This window comes from Bos taurus, chromosome 20, assembly GCF_002263795.3.
Source record: "Bos taurus isolate L1 Dominette 01449 registration number 42190680 breed Hereford chromosome 20, ARS-UCD2.0, whole genome shotgun sequence".
Classification (NCBI taxonomy): domain Eukaryota; kingdom Metazoa; phylum Chordata; class Mammalia; order Artiodactyla; family Bovidae; genus Bos; species Bos taurus.
Window position 1 is genome coordinate 23,461,492 of NC_037347.1, and position 19,736 is coordinate 23,481,227.

The window sequence follows — 19,736 nt, forward strand, 5'->3', positions numbered from 1 at the left end:
TATGTATCTTTGTCTTGCCTGTTATATTTTAGTCTTAATCTCAAATTGTCTCCAAAAGTCTACTATATAATTTTCCTATGGCTTCTTGTTTTAAGATTTCATCTTGCAATCTATTCTGTATTTCTTTGTCCCCAAGTATAGTTTCTAAGGGCTTTTAAATATTAAGAGATAAGTGAATGCCTCAACATTTCAAGCTAAGAAATACTTTTCTATAAAGTGACATAGAAAATTACTTTGGTGCTATACTTATTTTAAAAAGTTTGATTCATTTGCAACATCATCACACTTCCTCATTTTTTCTATTTCAGTTAGCTTATAATTTAACTTGGCATGTATCACTACTTCAATTAAGGTTATTTCTCTTTTATCAAATTCATATCTGACTTGTTGTTATTTATTCTAACACTAGTTTTTATGTCTACCAATGCCTCTGGTTTTTTATTTTATTGTACTTCTTCCATAGAATGGCTTCTAATCTTCTCTTAAATTCTGGCTTATTTATTATAAATTGATGTAGCCATTGGTCTTCATCCTGTCTTTGAGTGTTGTTATACCCTAGCTCTTATATATTAAAATTGTTATTACTTTAGTATGTTACTTTCATTTTGTTTCTCCTTTATTATAGTTGGCTCAGAGGGTAAAACGTCTGCCTACAATGTGGGAGACCTGGGTTCGATCCCTGGGTCGGGAAGATCCCCTGGAGAAGGAAATGGCAACCCACTCCAGTACTCTTGCCTGAAAAGTCCCATGGAAGGAGAAGCCTAGTAGGCTACAGTCCATGGGATCACAAAGAGTCAGACACGACTGAGCAACTTCACTTCACTTATTATGGTTAGAGAATAATTTTATAAATATTTTCTATTTTATTTCAGCATTATTGAGACATAATTGGTCTGTTTTATTAAGGCTAGTAAATTTGGGTGTTAAAAATAATTGCTTAAAAAGAGGGCATGATCCTTAAACATTGCTAGTGGAATTGAAACATGATATAGCCACTCATTATTCCTTCCAGTTTTATTGAGATATAATTGACATCCAGCACTTTATAAGTTTAAGCTGTACATCATAATGATTTGACTTACATAATAAAATGATTATCAGAATAAATTTAATATACATCCATCATCTCATGTAGATACAAAAATTTAAAAACAGAAAAAAATATTTTTCCTTATAATGAGAACTCTTAGGATTTACTCTCTTAACAACTTTCATATATAACCTACAGCAGTATTAACTGTATTTATCATGTTGTGCATTATATTCCTAGTGCATATTTATTTTGTAACTGAAAGTTTATATGTTTTCACTGCCTGTCTTCTTCCATTCCTCCTCTACCCGGCCTCTGGTAGAGTCTTTATTTCTATTTAGTCTTTATTTCTATGAATTTGTTTGTTTTTGAAGTATAATTGACCTGTAACGCAGTTCGTTCCTCTTATACAGCATAGTGATTTGACATTTCTGTGCATTTTAAAATGATCACTTCAATAAGCTTAGTTATGATCTGTCACCATACAAAGATACTACACTGACTTTGTTTCCCATACTATTCATTTCATACCCATGACTTCTTTTGCAACTGGTATAGCCACTTTTGAAAACAGTGTGATAATTCCTACAAATGTTAAATACAGGATTATCATTTGACTTAACAATTCTACACCTAGGTATATACCCAAGAGAATTGAAACATATGTCCAAACAAATATAAAGAAATGTCCATAACATTTATAATAGCCAAAAGTGGAACCAATCCAAATATCCATCAGTTGATATATGTATAAACCAAATGTAGTATATCCATACAACATAATATTATTTGACCATAAAAAAAGGATTAAAGTGTCAATATATGCTACAATATATATGAACCTTGAAAACATGTTATATAAAAGAGGCCACACACAAAAAAAATATATGATTCAATTTATATGAACTATCTAAATTAGGTAAAGGCAATAGAGACAGAAAGAAGATTAATGGTTGCAGATACTGGCGAGAGGGAATAATGGAACTTCTTTTTGGAGTGATGAAAAGTTCTAAAGTTGATTATGGTGGGACTTCCCTGGCAGTCCAGTGGTTAAGACTCCACACTTCCACTGCAGGGGGCACAAGTGGTGCCCCTGATGGGAGAACTAAGATCCCACATTCTATATGGCATAGCCAAAAAACAAAAAATTGGTTTTGGTGCTTGAGAGACAACTCCATGAATGTTCTAAAAACTATTGAATCACACATTTAAATGGGTAAATTTTACAGTATGTGAATTAATATTTTAATAATCTATCATTTTTAATAAAGTATTTTTATTTTACTTATTTTTAAATTCTTTGGCCATGCCATGCAGCATGTGGGATCTTAGTTCCCAGCCAGGAATTGAACCCATGCTTCCTGCCATGGAAATGTGGAGTCTTAGCTACTAGACCTACTAGACAGACTGCCAGGGAAGTCTTGTTAATCTATTACTTTTTTTTTAATTAAAGAGGACAAGGGAGATTTTGCTTATGACAAGGGCAGACTAGGGAATTTGGACCAACCAACTGCTTAGAATAACTAGAAAAACTTACCACCCCTCCAATTTTTTTAATGTGCCTATGGACATAGGAGAACTGATAAGACAAGAACAGTAGGATCTAGATCTCGAAGAAGGAGGGCACCAAGAAAGGGAAGTGCAGCATTTCCTCAAGAGTATCTGCCAATTCTAGTTTAAGTTTATTAGCTGAGAAGCTATTAAATTGACAGAACTTTTGACAGCTTTACAAGGCCACAGGGAGAAAAATTGGAATTCAGTGCTCACTAAAAGTAGGCAGGCCCCTGCAAACTTCAAGCTGAAAAGCCTAGAAATATGACTGAACAGGAAATAGAATGGTCTTCTTTCAGAGACTGTAGCTCAACTTTAACTCATCTCAGTTCCTAAAATTGAATTAAAGTAATCTAGGTCTGCTAAGTGTCTTAAATTGGTTCCCCAAAGCAAATGTACATCCTTTCTAAAGAAAATAATATTATTCTAAGCCTTCAACTTATTTATACTATTTTCTGTATACTAAAATTCCATTAAGTACAATGCCAGGTACTTAAAAATAGCTAGGCAGAGAAGATAAACCAACATGATTAGAAATTGGAGACTTGGATATACAATAAAGACTGACAGATGATCCAGCTGATGGAGTTATCAGAAACAGACTTTTAAAGACTATTTTTAATATGTTCAAGGAAACTGAAATAAGATTGAGAATTTTGGCACTGGCTAAAAATATAAAAAAGAACCAAACTCATAGAAAATGTTTGCTGAATTAAAAAAGGGCCCAGATAGAAAATCTGGGAACAAAAGACAGAAAACAGTAACCTAAAGTAAGAAATCAGTCAATGATGAAAACAAATCAAGGCAAGGATGTAGAACAATAGGAGTGATTATGCAGTACTAGAGTAAGTGTAAATTAGTATAATCACTTTGCAAGAGAGTTTGTAATTATCTGCTAGCATTTAGTATACACTATTTGTAATCAATAGAAACATTTCACCAAGGGACATGTACAAAAATATAGATTATAAGTTATTCATAAGAGTGCCAAACTGGAAACAACCTGGATACCCACCAACCAGCTATGGTTAAATAAATCATATTTTCATGTAATGGAATATTACACATTTATAAAAATGAACAATCTACAGCTGCAAACAAGAATATGGATGAACCTCAGAAAGATAATGTTGGCGAAAGAAGCTAAACAGAAAAACACACATTGTGTTATTACACTTTATGTAAAGCTCAAAAGCAAGTAAAACTAATTTCATGTTTCTGTGCACCTGAGTGCAGAGGGCATGTATGTGGGTCTATACTTATCTGAAAATATACTAGACTGTTAACTGGTTATTTCTAATGGGTGATTTTAATTTTCTTATATAACATCTGTATTATCCTCAATATAAACAGTGTATGACTTTTATTAAAAAACAGCTTATCCAGAAAATATAGCATTCCCATAATATAGGATAAAAATAGTATATACAAAGTGAAAACCCATTTTCTTACAAACAGTGTTTAAGTCAACTGTACTTCTATAGGATGATAAATTTATCTTTTTTCTCTAAGAGGAGATTTTGTTTTGTTCTTGTATGGAGAAGGTTCTGGAAAAAGACAAAAGCATAAAGAAACATAAACCTATCATACAGAGGCAAGTGTTGTTAAAGCATTTTAGTATATTTTCTCCTGTCCTTTTCAATGATGTTTTAATGAGATCATATACTATATACAATTTTAATTTTTTTAACTTTTTCAATTTAAATTTTTATTACTTGTTGTTGTTACTTCTGCAAAATATTCCTTAGTTGTCTGCCTGCCTACCTGTTTTTTCTCCTTCTCTGCTTCTGTCCCTTGCTGTCTACTTCCTCCCTCCCTTTCTTTTGTTCTATCCCTTCCTTTTGTCGGTAAGCATTCACTAAGCTCCTTTTGGTGCTAGACACTCTGGGGAAGGAGATAGACACTCAGCAAAAGTAAAAGAGAGGTTATAAATATTTGATATGTATTTATATATATGTATATTGTATATGTATATATAATAATATATGTACATGCACTCAGTTTTGCCATTGTAGAATGAAAACAGCCATAGACAACACGTAACTGCATGGGCCTTGCTGTGTTCTGATAAAAACTTTATTGATAAAAACAGACTATGGGCCAGACTTGTCCTATCTGGCTGTAACTAACAACCTCTGGTCTGCAAGGAGGGACTGGACTTAGGTGTAAGCAACTGTAGGGACTGGTACTTCTGGAAAAGTTAAAAAAGTAAGGTCCACTCACCTTAATTTCTCTCCACCCTCACAGTTGCTTCTAATAGTTGTTCTAATCTAATGAGCCTTTTAGATAATTAAACAGTCTCCAGCCTCTCCCTGAACCTTAGGCCTCTGCAGCACATCTAGAGTTCTTTGGCAAGGTTTTCTAAGGGTTTTAGCTTAGATAATTTAGCCATAAATTCTAGGGATTATGACTGAGGCTAAGAATAATAAGTAAGGGGAAAGTACCAGATTTCAAGGAATTGTAAAAAATTTTACAATAAAAATTATCGTTAAGGATCATTGAAATGCCCCCAAAAGCTATGATCATTTTTCCATATTAAGAATTATTTCTAAATATCATTTTATATAAATGCATATTATTTATTTAACCATATCATAATTTAACAATGTTTAACTATTAAGCTGTTCACAATTTTAATTATTTTAAATAATGCTTTGCTTAGCAGCTTTCTACATGCCATATTTATACCATATTTTGATTTCTTCTAGTAGAGTCTCAAAAGTATAATTATTAGAATAAAAGGATGGAAAGCAGAATTAAGGTTTTTTTATATATTACTATATAGCCAAATTGTTATCTAGAAAGGCTGTGCAACTTTATACTCCTGCCATCTATGCGTGGAAGTTCCTGTGTCAGAATCCCCTTTCTAGCACTGTTTATTTTCTTTTTCACTAAATTGTTTATAAAACTTTCCTATATGTAGAATTAGCTGATAAGAGCCAGTTGGCAGCAGATTTCATGTTGGACTGTTGCCTTATCAGACTGTTCGGTTATTTTGGGAGTGGTTTGCTAAGTAACATGGCATACAACCAACAGTGGATTCTGGTCAGGCTACTACAGTGTTTGCCATTTGGGTTGAAGGCCAGTTTATGTAGACCATTTGTTTCTAGTGTCTTTTTACCTTTTTTTTTAATCTTATTTGGCTCCACCAGGTTTTAGTTGAATCATGCAAGATCTTCAGTTGTGGCATCCAAACTTCTAGTTGCAAGTGTGTGGGATCCCACACATGTAGTTCCCTGATCAGAGATCAAACCCCCTGCACTGGGAGCATGCAGCCCTTAGCCACTGGATCCCCAGGGAAGTCCCCATTTACCTTTCTTGAGGGTCATGATAAAGATTTCTAAAGCTTGATAAGTTGTTGTTGTTATTCATTTGCTAAGTTGTGTCCGACTCTTTGGGACCCCATGAACTATAGTACACCAGGCTTCCCTGTCCTTCACTATGTCCTGGAGTTTGTTTAAATTCATGTCCATTGAGTCGGTGATGCCTTCCAACCATCTCATCCTCTGTTGCCTTCTTCTCCTGCCTTCAATCTTTCCCAGCATCAGGGTCTTTTCTAGTGAGTCGGCTCTTTGCATCAGGCGGCCAAAGTATTGGAGCTTTAGCATCAGTCCTTCCAATTAATATTCAGGGTTGATTTCTTTTAGGATTGACTGGTTTGATCGCCTTAGTATTCCTTTCTTAAGTTATGGGAGAGGAATAAGAGCAAGGCTCTTTTTCTCTGGTAATCTGTTTAAAGAGTAGATGAATTTTTTGTGTTTTCAATTACTAGGTAACAATTAAGGTAATGAAGAAAGCAATTCTAGTGTTCATCTGAAGAATCATAAGTATATATCAAAAATAAGACTTGTCTCAATATATATACTTATTGAAATATTTCATTACATTTCCAGCTTTTGAGGAAATTTTAGTTAAAATTCTGGCCTGGCAATTTTCTTTTCCCCTGCTTTTTGTCTTTTTAATGGGGAGTAATTAGGCTTTGAAACTAGAAATTTTATTTCTCTTCCAGAAATTCTTTTGGTAGATTTGTGTAAGAAGGAGAGTAATAATGGGTGTGACATTGAGGGTTGAAGCCTATAATATCTATAATTTATATTATTACTTATTTATAATTAATATAAATAATTACAACTAAGTATATAATTAAGTATATCTTAGTTATAATTTATAATTAAGACATTCTTTTCTTCCAAAAATTAATAATACTCTTACTTTATTGCAGTTAAAGAAATTGAGACAATTTGGGACTTACTGTAGCATTCTGATAAAATGAGCAAAAGAAAGAATGTGCTTGGAGAGTGTGCCCTCTTGGGAATTTCACATTCCTCATTGGCTCAGAGGGTAAAGTGTCTGCCTGCAATGCTGGAGACCTGAGTTCGATCCCTGGGTCAGGAAGATCCCCTGGAGAAGGAAATGGCAACCCACTCCAGTACTCTTGCCTGGAAAATCCCATGAATGGAGAAGCCTGGTAGGCTACAGTCCATGGGGTTGCAAAAAGTCAGACACGACTGAGCGAGTTCACTTCAATCTTACTTTGTAGAATGTCACTCATGGTGTTCTGTTGGAACTGCTTTTTCTAGGTAAAAAATAGGATGGGGTGGTGGTGGTGGTGGTGTTACTGTTTTATATCAACCTAGAGAAAAACTGAAGAACTGTTATGTTTGTATATACTTACAGGTGCTTCTAGCATCTTAACTTTGTTGAAAGTTCCTGATGTTTATTTATACAATTCTTTTGGCCTCATTCCAGTGCTGATACTAAAATCAAAACAAACAAAAAGAACCTTACATTTATGTTATTGATCATTTTGTAGCCATGAAAGAAGAGATTGTTTAATTTCAGCACAGTTGAATTAAAACAATTTATGGGTTTTTAAAAACCAAAATTTGAAACCATGAATTGCACTGAAAGAATTTGTAAATTCATTCTTAGCAGCATCTGTATTTAATTAAACTGTATAGTCCTGAGAATTGATATTCAGGTCAAGTTCTTTGTCCATGTGTCATTAAGAAAGATTTTTACTTGTGACTAAGTAACAGCCTAGAATTTTAAAATAAAGAACCCATAACCTTAGCCAGGTATTTATCAGGTAAATACCCATAGCCAGGTATTTATCAGCATTTACTTTTTTATCATACCAACCTTATCAGTTAAAAAAAATAAGCTGAAAAATTGGAACTGTATATATTTATATGTGTGTATATGTACTTTTTTTTCTTTTTGTTTCATTTTTTATTTTTTTGTATGTGTACTTCTGTATTATGTATATTATAAAACACAAAAATAGAAATTTAAAAATTATGTAATGATCTTGATAGAATTAACTTTGAAGAAGTGAAAGTCACTCAGTTGTATCTGATTCTTTGTGACTCCATGAATATACAGTCCATGGAATTCTCCAGGCCAGAATACTGAGTGGGTAGCCTTTCCCTTCTCCAGGGGATCTTCCCAACCCAGGGGTCAAACTCAGGTCTTCTGCATTGCAGGCAGATTCTTTACCAACTGAGCTATCAGGGAATCCCAGTAGAAATAACTTTAAATTTTACTTAACAGTACATTAAAACTTTTATTTTTACTTTATAATATTAACAATAACAATAGAATATGCTTTATTATTTTTGAAAATCTTCTAACACCTTGCCACAATAGTAATTCAAGATAATTTGAAATTCATTTCTGCTCATCCTACAATAATATATGGAAGTTTTTGTTGAAATTTGCCTGGTAAATTTTTATCCTTCTCAATATGACTCAATCACATTTAGTGACTGCTGTGCTAGTTTGTGTATTCTGGTATTCCTTGTTATTAATGTTTTTAAAGCCCCAAATACTCCTGTTTTTATTGGTTTAATACTGTTAACTTGGAAACAACCGGTAGCATTGTTCACCTTTCTTGGTTCTCTCTCCAGTCTATCCTCCCACCTCTCCTCTCCTTTAGAAAAAAATTTAAAAAAACACACTGGTTTAGAGAGAGCCTTCAGAAAGCAGCTAATCTCTTTCCTGAGGGGAGGGAGAAATTAACAGAATCATCCTTCTCAGGTTAACTGGAATTAAAATCAAAACTGTTGCAAGCCAGTAGCTTCTTGGCCAGAATGGAGGAGCTACCTCACGGGTCTGAAAGTACATTAGAGGGGAGCTAAATACTTCAGGGATATCCATTTGGAAGGTACTCTGATGAGAAGGATACAAAGGAGAAAGAATCATTAGATATACTCAGATCTAATAATTTACATTGGAATTATAACTTTATAATGTTTTTTATACTGTTTTATGCAAAATGTAAATTTTCATGTTTGAAATAAATTGAATGTTTAATGTCACTGACTTTTAGCCATTTTATACTCTGAATACTTTTTAGTGAAGATATTAATACTTAGTATTATACAAAATTAATACCTAGATACTGGTGTTGTCATTTGCTTCATTATTACAATTTTTACTTTGATTTTTTTGTGTGGTTAATAATATGTTCAAAGACCATTTAGATTCTTTGGAAGTTCTTAAACATTAGAAAAATTTTAATCCGTGCCTATAAAATTGCAGTTTTGAGTTTTATTGGTGACAGACATTATTTTCAACAATAAAATCATGTAACAATGGAAACATTTTAAAATATCCATTATCAGAATATTTTCTGTATAATGTGAGTTTTTTAAAAAGCAACTGCTTTTTCAGGGACTTCCCTGATAGACCAGGGTTAAAACTCCAAGCTTTCAATACAGGGTACACAGGTTGGATCCCTGGTCAGGGAACCAGAATCCCAAATGTCACTCAGAATGGCAATAAATTACTTTTCAAAAAGCAACTTCTTTCTCAGTCATTGTTACAATATCTTTACTTTGAAGGGAGACAGATTAGGTATGTGGGGAGTTATTTTAGTTTTGGATACCTTCTGGGTACCTATGTAGCATACTCTTGACAGCCACAAGTCATCATAGAAGAGGTCAACATTGGAACAATTGTCTTGTTACAGAAAAAAGGTAGCTAATTCTTATTTAAGTTTAACAAATCTTTAAGATATTTTGCCACAAGATAACCAGCAAATTTCTGTTTGGTACACAAGAATTTTTGGGTCCCTCTTGATCTCATTACTGAATTTTGAAAGAATATGTTACTTTAAGATCTGTTTTTAAAGTTCTTTTTAATCATATGTTATATACAGTATACAGAAAAGTGTATGGTACATATGTACAATTTAAAAATTCATAAAGCCCACACCCATCCAACCAACAGTGAAGTCTAGAAATTAGCTGCACAGCAGCTGTTTTGAAGCTATTTTGAAGGTGTGTGTCTTTCACCAAACACATCCCTCTGCCTCCCTATAGGTAGTCACTCTCATGACATTTATGTGATCATTTTCCTGCTTTTCTTTATTATTTATTGTCTATGTATCCCTAAATACTGAATTCAGTTTTACCTGTTTTTGCATCTCATGTAAATGGGATCCTACTGTGTATATTCTTTTGTGACTTTTGTTGAGCATTATAGTTTTCATCCAAGTGGTACATAACTACTTTCATTGTCAGTGGTTTCTAGCATTTTATTCTATAAGTATCAGCAGTTTATTTATTCATTCTACTTTTGAACATTTGGGATATTTCCATTGTGGGACTTTTACAAAGAATGACATTATTGTATGTGTCTCCTGGTATATACGAGAACTCTTCTAGGATATATCCCAGGGAGTAAATTTGATGGGTAATAGTATATATGGGGTCGCACAGAGTCGGACATGACTGAAGTGACTTAGCAGCAGCAGCAGCAGCAGTGTATATGTATATTCAACTTCAGCTTCCCAGGTGGCTCAGAGGTTAAAGCATCTGCCTGCAGTGCGGGAGACTTGGGTCCAATCCCTGGGTCAGGAAGATCCCCTGGAGAAGGAAATGGCAACCCACTCCAGTACTCTTGCCTGGAGAATCCCGTGGACGGAGGAGCCTGGTGGGCTACAGTCCACGGGGTCGCAGAAAGTTGGACACGACTGAGCGACTTCACTTTCACTTTCATATTCAACTTCACTAGATAGTACCAGACTCTTTTCCACAGGGGTTTTACCAGCTTATATTCCCAGTAGAGTTTCCATTGTTCTGCCTCCTACTAGTACTTGATATTGTGAGATTGTTAAATTTTACCATTCTGATGAACATATTATGCTGTGTCATTATATTTTTTCCATGAGATGGAAGTTGGTAAAGTGTTATTAATGATAACCAGTTGTAGGATTATAGGTGATTTTTATATTTTCTATGCTTTTAAAGCATTTTCCTATAGTATTTACACTTACCTCTTCAGCTACCACTTCATTGCTCTCATTCCTCTTTACAGAAAACTCTTTGCAAGGATTATTTGTACTCACCATACCAAACTTTTCTCTTGAACCCAGTTCATTCAGGATTTTGCTCTAACTACTCCGCCAAAACTGCTCACATGCAGGTAACCAGTGGTCATTTCATAGACTAGTCCTCATCTCATTTGACTTAGCAGTAGCACTTGACACAATCATTCTCTAATCCTGAAAAGTCTTTAATTTGCTTTTGGATACCATACTAAATTAATTTTCCTTTAGGTTGCTGCTTCTCATTTTTTATAGCTTTTGATACTTTGATTATTCCCTCCATCATTTCTCCCCCAGGTATTTATTTAAAATTTTTTTAAACTAAAGAAAAGTTAAAAACGTTATCTTCATGATTTTTGATTAACTTTTTTTCTGATTATAAAAGCAATATAGGTTTTGATGGTCATACTGTGGTTATATAAGACGTCATCATTGGGGGTTTACCTGCATGAAGTGTATATGGGAAATCTTTGTAGTATTTTTTCCAACTTCTATATTTCTAAAGTGATTTCAAAATGTATTTACTCACTGTATTTTATTGGGCTCCTATGATATGCCAGGTACTGTTCTAGGCCCTGGGAATAGAGTAGTGACCAAACTGACAAAAATCCCTGCTCTCGTGAAGCTTTTATTTATTAGAGGTAATCAGTAGTAAATAAAAAGTACATATTATGCTAGATAGTATAAATGCTAGAGAGCAAATGTAAGGCAGAAAAGCAGAGATGGTATAAGAAATGACAGGGATGGAGAACAGAGGTTGAAATTTTAGGTAGGGTGACAAGGATAACCAAATGTCTCATTGAGAAAGGGGACCTTGAGGAAGGACTTGAAAGAAGTAAAGAAGCAAGCCATGAAAACATTTAGGAGAAAGGCCTTCAGAGCCTCTGTTTAAAGTAATAACAAAGGTCCTAAAGTAGATGCATGCTTTCAGTGTGTCAGGAATGGTGAGGAAGGTACTGGGGTTAGTGTGGTACACAAATCCTAGAGATGGGGTGGTAGAGGGGTAGCAGAGAGCAGTTATGATATGTGAATCGGAGTTCAGGCTGGAGATAATAGTTGGAGTGCCATCAGCATGCACATTATATTTGAAGTTATGGGACTAAATGAGTCCACCAAGAGACTGAGTGTAGATAGAGAAGAGAAAATGGATTCAACTCTGGATTACCCTGACATTTAAGGATTGGGGGTTTGAGAAGGAATCAACTAAGAAGACTGAGAATTTGTCCCTTTAGGATTATGTCTATTGGCATGTGAAGTCCTCCAGGTACTAACCCAGGTTTCCCTCGTCTCTCACTACTTCTCTTCTTACTACTTGTAGTTTTAAAACATTTATCCTGCTCCCTTTCTGGGTTCTTTCTACATACTTTTCCATTCTTTAAAGCACAATTTTTTTTCTTTTCCTCATCCTTGATTAACTCCTTTGTATCTTTTCAGATTCACTTCAATAATAGTTTTCTTGTGGTCTGCCAGACATGATTTAGTTTCCCCTTCTATGTACTCTGCACGTACCCAGCATCACACAACCTTTTTGCTCCTATTATTGCTCATAATCACTTTCTCTCTTTTTCTATTTTTCCTCTCTGAACTGAAATTGCTCACTTACCTCTCTTCTCCAGTAGACTGTGATCCTTGAGGCTCTATGTCCTGTTGATTATTTAATATTTAACACAGTGCTTAATACTTTGTTGGCACTTAAACAATATTTCATAAACTAGAGAACCAATAAAGTAATTAACCCTAATAAAAAGAGAAGAGCTTATATAGGCTCAACCTTTGGAGATGTTTTACCGAAATTTTTACTTTCCTTTTAGGTTCAAAGGATTTGTTAAAGAAACCACTCATCACACACAATTTCAATAGTTAATAGGGGATTATTTGACTTAATTTCAACATACAGTCATTAAAAGAAGAGAAATAGAAAAAATAGAGACAGCACCAAATTAGGCCAGCCAACCTCCAGACTTAAACAGTGCTGGGAAGTCCCTCATTAACAGCAATCTGGAGTCCCAATTGGGAAAAGGTCCCAGGCAGTGCATCCAATCACGAGTGAGACTTCAGATTGCAGTTTCAAGGGCTCCCACTTATAATTCCAGACACAAAAATGCAGCTCTGACTTTTTTTAACTTTTACAATGCTGTTTGTTTCACCTCTAGAATTTTGCTAGACCCCAGGGTGTTGGCCAGACCTCCAGGGGCTCAAGAATTTCGAAACCTGCTCTCTTATCTAAAGTGCCGCCTGACTTGCTGTGTTTGCAGGCAGGCATGGAATCCGGGCAGTACCCAGGCAGGTCAGAAGTGGGTCAGAGGCCTGCTCTCCTGCTTCTGAAGTCTGAACAAGACTTCCTCCATTTTAATTTCCCTAATAGGAGACATTGAGTAAAGTTGGAGCATAGGGCAGGGTTTTTGTGGAAGAGAATGTTATTTAGGCATCAGAGGAAGCAAGAAATGTGTCTATAAGCCAGAAATTACCAATATTTTTCTTATAGCAGCAAATATCTAGGCACAATGGCTTGATTAACTTCTTTTCTGTCTTCTTTATTGAAAAGCTGCCCAGCATACACAGTGTTTTACCAAACAGGTAGAAACAAGTACAGTGGGTTCATTATTTTGAATGTTTATTTGCATGGGGTTTTTGTGAATACTTGATTCTCTTTTCATTTTCTAACAAACAGTTCCAATTTGGTAGGTGTTTGAGAGTTTCATCTTCCATAGAGATGTGAATAAAGAAATAGTTTTAAATCAAGAGTCTTCATTGTGAGAATGAACCTTCTTAAGAGTCATGGAATTGTTAGTAAATTTCAGAGAAGCGTAACTGGTCAGTAGAAGGGTGGAGACAGATTTAAAAGCCAAAAATTTTTAAGGAATTTAAGGAGTGGAACCTAGAAAAGGTGTTAGGTAAAAATAAGGTTTCTTTGTTTATAAGTGTATTAAATGAAAATACAGGGTTTTGAGTCACATTTTTAAATATTTTAAAAATTTTGCTGAATGTTAAAAACATTTTTTTTTCTGTAGCATGACCATAAATATTTTTAAGGTGAGATAAACATAACTTGTGCATGAAATATTATAATTTCTTTCCAGTGTGACACAGTTGAGCTGCATTTCAAATGAGAAGTACCATTGATAGGGAGCATTCATGTGAAACTGTTCAAAAGAAAAAGTTTTCAAAAAATGTTTTATTCTGAATATTCTCTGTATAGTTTCAATTTTAAAAGTGTTTTCAAATTCAACAAAAGTTCAATTTAGAAATATAATTCATATTTTTTGCTTTCTCAGATGAAGCTTTAGCATATGTTTCTAATAATTCAGTTAAAATATGCTGAGTTGTATATTTTTAAAAAGAATCTGCATTGAAAAGATTCCAAAATATTTGTTTGAACAGGCACTCAGCATCTTGATGAAAACTGTTGAAAAAGAACAACTTTCAGAGTCATTCTGCTCTCTGAGTACCCAAGCCAACTAAACTGGTACAGTTAACACTTCTGTAAGAGGCCAGGAGCCAAGAAATTGGAACACTTCCTGGACTGCTTTTTAACAGGCCTTCGAGCCAACTTAGTGCTTGGTATTAAATATTAATACCATTGAATTTTCAGAGTAACAAGCTACGAGTAGAACATTCTCATCTCTTTCTGTCAATGTCATGCTTATTAGTCTCTATTAGTTATCATTGATTAGCTTAAAGCTCTGCTTTATGTTGGCCTTAAAGCTGTAGTTTGTTTTTTAATTTTGTGGGATATCATTCTTACAAAACAAGAAGGGAATGTCCTGTAGAATGTGACCCCTCACTGTCTCCCAGACATAAATGTTTTTATATTGCTTTTTTTAATACTACTGAGTGCTACAGTAGAGATGTAAATTATTTAGAACACCTAATGCCTTCAAAAGAGTGGTAATTATCTCAGGCTACCAAATTTATAAGTAAGGATAGTTTATTTGGCCTCTGACTCTTGTTTTCAGTGTATCCCCTTGAGATTTATTGACATCACTGATTTCATTTAGCAAATATATGCTTACTATAGATAATATATCATATTGATCTCTATATCTACTTATTTGCTCTAGGAAATGCTCTTAGATGTTTTTTGAATTGAACTAGAAAGTACCCACCATATTTAGGTGCTATGGTGGAGAGTAAATAATAAACAAAAGATTCAAAGATACTGTATGCTAACTAGAGAGACTAGGCTAAATTTAACTTCTCTAATATTACAGAGTTATTTGGAAAAATTGCATAAACTAAAATTCCAGTCACTTGGTTTTTCAAGTGCTTCCTGCAAGATTAGATTAACAGTGTCTCCAAAAATGGTTACCATACTTTAAGAAATTTTAAGCTTATTTCAGAACTATGAATGTAGAAGACTTACAGGGAACCAGTGATAAATCTCTTGGCTTTTTTTCCCCTTTATTATTTTGGATCTATGTACAATCTGAAATAGCAAATTCTATACAGTTTGGGAGACAATTCATTTGTAACTTCAAGGGATCTGAGGAATACAGTCATTTCATGCACCCCTGCAGATCTTTCCATTTAAAGTAGTTTATTGCTGGAAAGAAAGCAAATGGAGAGAGTTTCAGTAAGGAACTGAATGGGTTAATGACTGAACATGATGGTTGAAAATCAGAATCTATGGTTGATTGGGACACAGTTATGAGGAGAAAACATTGCATATAAATAGTAATGTAATGGTATGTTACTGAAATCTAAGAAAAGTAGAATGAGACAAAATATCTCTAGTGTCTTGATGTTCCATTTGATAGTACTTTGGATAAGTTTCATAAGGGAGTTGGTTGAGATCACTAATCCTTAGTACATGAACCAAGAAATAGGAATTGTATTTATCATAGGAAGTAATTTTGGCCCATAAAGGAGTAGAGACTCTTTAATAGAGGAATGTTTTTGTCTGTAATCTGTCTGATTCAATGCCAAACATTTTTCAGAGAATATTCAAAGCTGTGCCTAAGTTTCATTGTTGAAAACCGACAGCTGCTATATGTCTTTTTGATAACTGATTGAAGCTCTTTCTGTTATGTCTCCTCTGTTGCTAAATTCCTTAAGTTTAAAAAAGTGTGTTTAAAGTAAGAACTTTATGAAACAAAAGCTTTATTCTATACATTGGATAATACTTCTTTTGTGACATTTTCTTTTCCCACCAAAAGTGAGAAGTGAATGCCTTGCCTTGGTACATCCCATTTCTAATGGAGGACAAGAAGTCATTTTCTTCAATGGCTGACTTCCAGAATTTCTGCCTGAACGTTCTTTGTCAAGTGTATATTCCCTTCTCTAGGCCTTTCTATATAGAGCCCACAAACATCGTCAGTGTGAATGATGTCATTCAGAGGGTTAGCGACCATGCCTCTGCCATGAACAAGAGGATTCATTACTACAGCCGGCTCACCGCTCCTGCAGACAGGGCACTGGTAAGGGGCAAAGCATTGCTAATTGTCTAAGAAGTTGAAATGAACAGTGAACATAAGTCAGGGCAACTCCCAGTGGTTGAACTTTTTGCTGGCCATATTCCAAGGATGGCATCATGGAAAGTCAAAGATACTAATTAATACATCTTACATCTCAGACTAGTTCATTCTTATTAGCCTGGCATAGAGAAATTTGAAACAATCTCTTTATGTTTACAACACCCTAGAGATTTGTTAGATTGAATTCTGCTAATCCATAATCCTAAAATCTTTGAGAAGGATGAACTATTGAAGTAGTTTAGGTCATTGATTAATAAAATAAATAATAAGTTGTGCTTAGTCTATTCAATTTTTCAGTTTGTAGGTATAATGGAAAAATTTTTGAGATATTTTCTATAGGAATGAGAAACTGAAATTTATCATATCAGATCAGATCAGTCGCTCAGTTGTGTCCGACTCTTTGCGACCCCATGAATTGCAGCACGCCAGGCCTCCCTGTCCATCACCAACTCCCAGAGTTCACTGAGACTCACGTCCATCGAGTCAGTGATGCCATCCAGCCATCTCATCCTCTGTCGTCCCCTTCTCCTCCTGCCCTGAATCCCTCCCAGCATCAGAGTCTTTTCCAATGAGTCAACTCTTTGCATGAGGTAGCCGAAGTACTGGAGTTTCAGCCTTAGCATCATTCCTTCCAAAGAAATCCCAGGGCTGATCTTCAGAATGGACTGGTTGGAAGAGTCAAAGAGCAGATATTAAAGATTTTAAGCTTTGCAGTCCACCTACTGTCACATATTCTTTTCTGCTTTTGTTTTTGAATCATTTAAAATGTAAAAACTGCCCATAGGAAGAGACTGTAAAAAATCAGATTGAAGGCTACATCTTCCTATTAAATCTGTATTATTATCTTAGATTCAAAACTATATAAGTAATTTCATGCTTATAAGAATTACCACATATGAGATGTTCAGAAATTTGAAAGTTTAAAGAAGAATGAAACATTCTGAGAAAAAAATGATTTTTATAGGTAATAATAAAAAGGGAGAAGGGAATTCAACATTCTAGATGTTTACAAGGGGCAAGGACTGAGCTAGTCACTTGAGCACAGATGTCTCATATTAGGCCTTGTGAATTCCTAAGATATCTTTTTGTGTAGTCAAAGTAGGGACTTTCAAAATATTCTGGGTGGGATCATTTGTTTCCCCCAATTTTTTCACTTTTTCTTATTCTAGGTCTTTACGTCAGTAGTTATGGTAAAGTCTTAGTGCCATATGAGAATTATCTAAGCCCTCTGGGGAGTAGAAGTAATCCAGTATCTCCAGGTCTAGTTCAGACCTCCTAGAGGCTGTATTCTCAGAAGCAAACTTCAGAGATACCAGCTGAGCCAGTCTAACTCTGAGTGTATGTTGATTGCCTGGAAATTGTCAGCACTGTACACCAAGTTGAATCCCTTTTGTTAACTGACAGAGAGATGAGTCTAGTTAATCAAAGTATATCAACAGTGACCTAAAATTAATATGATATGACCATTTTAATGATTGTGTGTATACATCCATGCTCATTTTCTGAGAATCCCAAAATTATTTTTCTTAAAAGATTTTTAAAGGAAGAGAAATATGAAACCACAGGTGTCAGGTCTTTGCAGAGTTATAACTTTTATTTCTGAAAATTTCCCCACTTACTTTAATATTTTTATTCTAAATTGGAGAAGGGTAGTAAATCATTTGACTACCAACATCTCCCAGATGCTTGCTAATAAATGTGTGGCCTGCACAGGCCAGCATCACTGAGAGCATGTTAAAAAGGCAGACTCTCAGCCCTTAGTCCAGATCTACTGAATCAAAATCTGTATTTTAACAAATTTTCTGTGTGAATCACAAAAATATTCAAGTTTGAAAAGCACTGTCCTAGACCCACCGACAGAGTGTGGGATCCAATCTCCCAGTTTTTCTATATCTCCTAATAATTTCTTATCCTCTAGCTTTTTAATCCTATCCCTGATAGCTTTAGATTTTCACTTTTTCTGAACTTGCTCTGGTAGATATCATAGTTTATCTCCTGCCTGATGCAGACATGGTCCTGTCCCTTTTTATTTTACTCCATAGTAGAATACAGCAGAGCTCAGACCCTAGAGGACTGAGGGTAAAGAGAAGGCGGCAGACCTATTTCTATATATGCTTTTGTAGCTCTAAGAAATAATTGTTTACAAAGCCACAGGCATGGCATTCAAGACATTCTTTCCCCACAAGGCACCAAAAATTGTATGCATAAAAAGAGAAGGATTTGATATTCTTTCTTTTTGCATCAGTTCGTATCCTGTCTACCTACTGAAGCCTAATATTCTGTCACTTCCTTGAGGTCTTTCCCAACTATTCCAGTCCCCATTATTGTTGTTATTATTATTGTCATTTCTGTGTTCCAGAATTGAACACTTAATTTTTATTCTTATAGCCTTATATAATTGTTTTATATGTTTTCTAACTGAAATTTAAACTTCTTGAAGTTAGGAGCCATATATTATTTTTTCTTGAACACTAAACCTAGCATTGTACCTAGCACAAAGTTGTAGATTTATGTAGTAAGTACTGATACAAAAGATTCTTGCTTTATACCAGTCAGTTCTTATGTCTTTAATATTATATGTAAGGACTACATATTCTCAAAGGACAATTCTCAGTGAGATGGTCAGAATTCCATCAGGAAACCATATTTCTTTTAACTCCCAGAATAGGGAGGTAGAAAGAAATGTGTCGGGGTCAAGTGGGAGCTATGTGTATGAGAAATATATACATATTTAATCATTCTTTTCCTGTGTGTCTTCAACCTCTCTCTATTGGTTCCATCCCTACTGTTTACATCTCCTGTCTTTAAGAATCTTTGTCTTGCCTTTACTTTAAGCCTCTTTAGCTTACCTTTTTCTTCTACTACCAAAGCATTTAAAAGAACAGTCTATATTTTTTATTCTTTTCTTACCCTTCTTTTGACTCCTCAATTTCTTATAGTTTGAGTTCCCAGCCTGCCTCTTCTCTAAAACCACATTCACATAGGAATTTGATGCCCACTTGATTCTTAAAATTCTCCTCACTTAAAGCCCAGTACTTTCCACATAGAATTACTTAATTTCAGTCTTTGTGGCTCTTCTTCCTCCTGTCTTGTAAAAGTAAAGAGAAAAATACTTTGACCATTGCATATTCTAAGAATTCATTCTCATTTGAGATGAACAGTTTATTATTTATAGTATTTAAACTCTTACTCCTTTAGATCTTACTATATTTAAAAAGTGATTTTTATGTTTTAATCAGGGGTACACACTGTTTATTTGTTCCTGATAGTTGGAAGTGTGTCTATAGTCAGGTACTTTATTGTATAGAAAATATCCTGTGTTGAACATTTACTGGTTCTAACATTTCTT

At 34.6% G+C, this 19,736-nt stretch overlaps 1 protein-coding gene across 14 annotated transcripts in view; it reads left to right on the forward strand.

The window, feature by feature from the left end:
• Nucleotides 1-19,736, forward strand: part of SLC38A9 (solute carrier family 38 member 9) — a 101,492-nt gene that overhangs the window by 20,081 nt on the left and 61,675 nt on the right. For 8 of the 14 annotated variants that reach the window (XR_009491872.1, XM_059878747.1, XM_024981320.2 and 5 more), the window contains 1 exon segment: nt 16,198-16,330. Coding sequence is in view for 13 of the 14 variants with exons in the window: in XM_059878747.1 (XP_059734730.1) it covers nt 16,198-16,330 (133 nt within the window). In the remaining variant the exon portion in view is untranslated. 14 annotated transcript variants of the gene reach the window in all.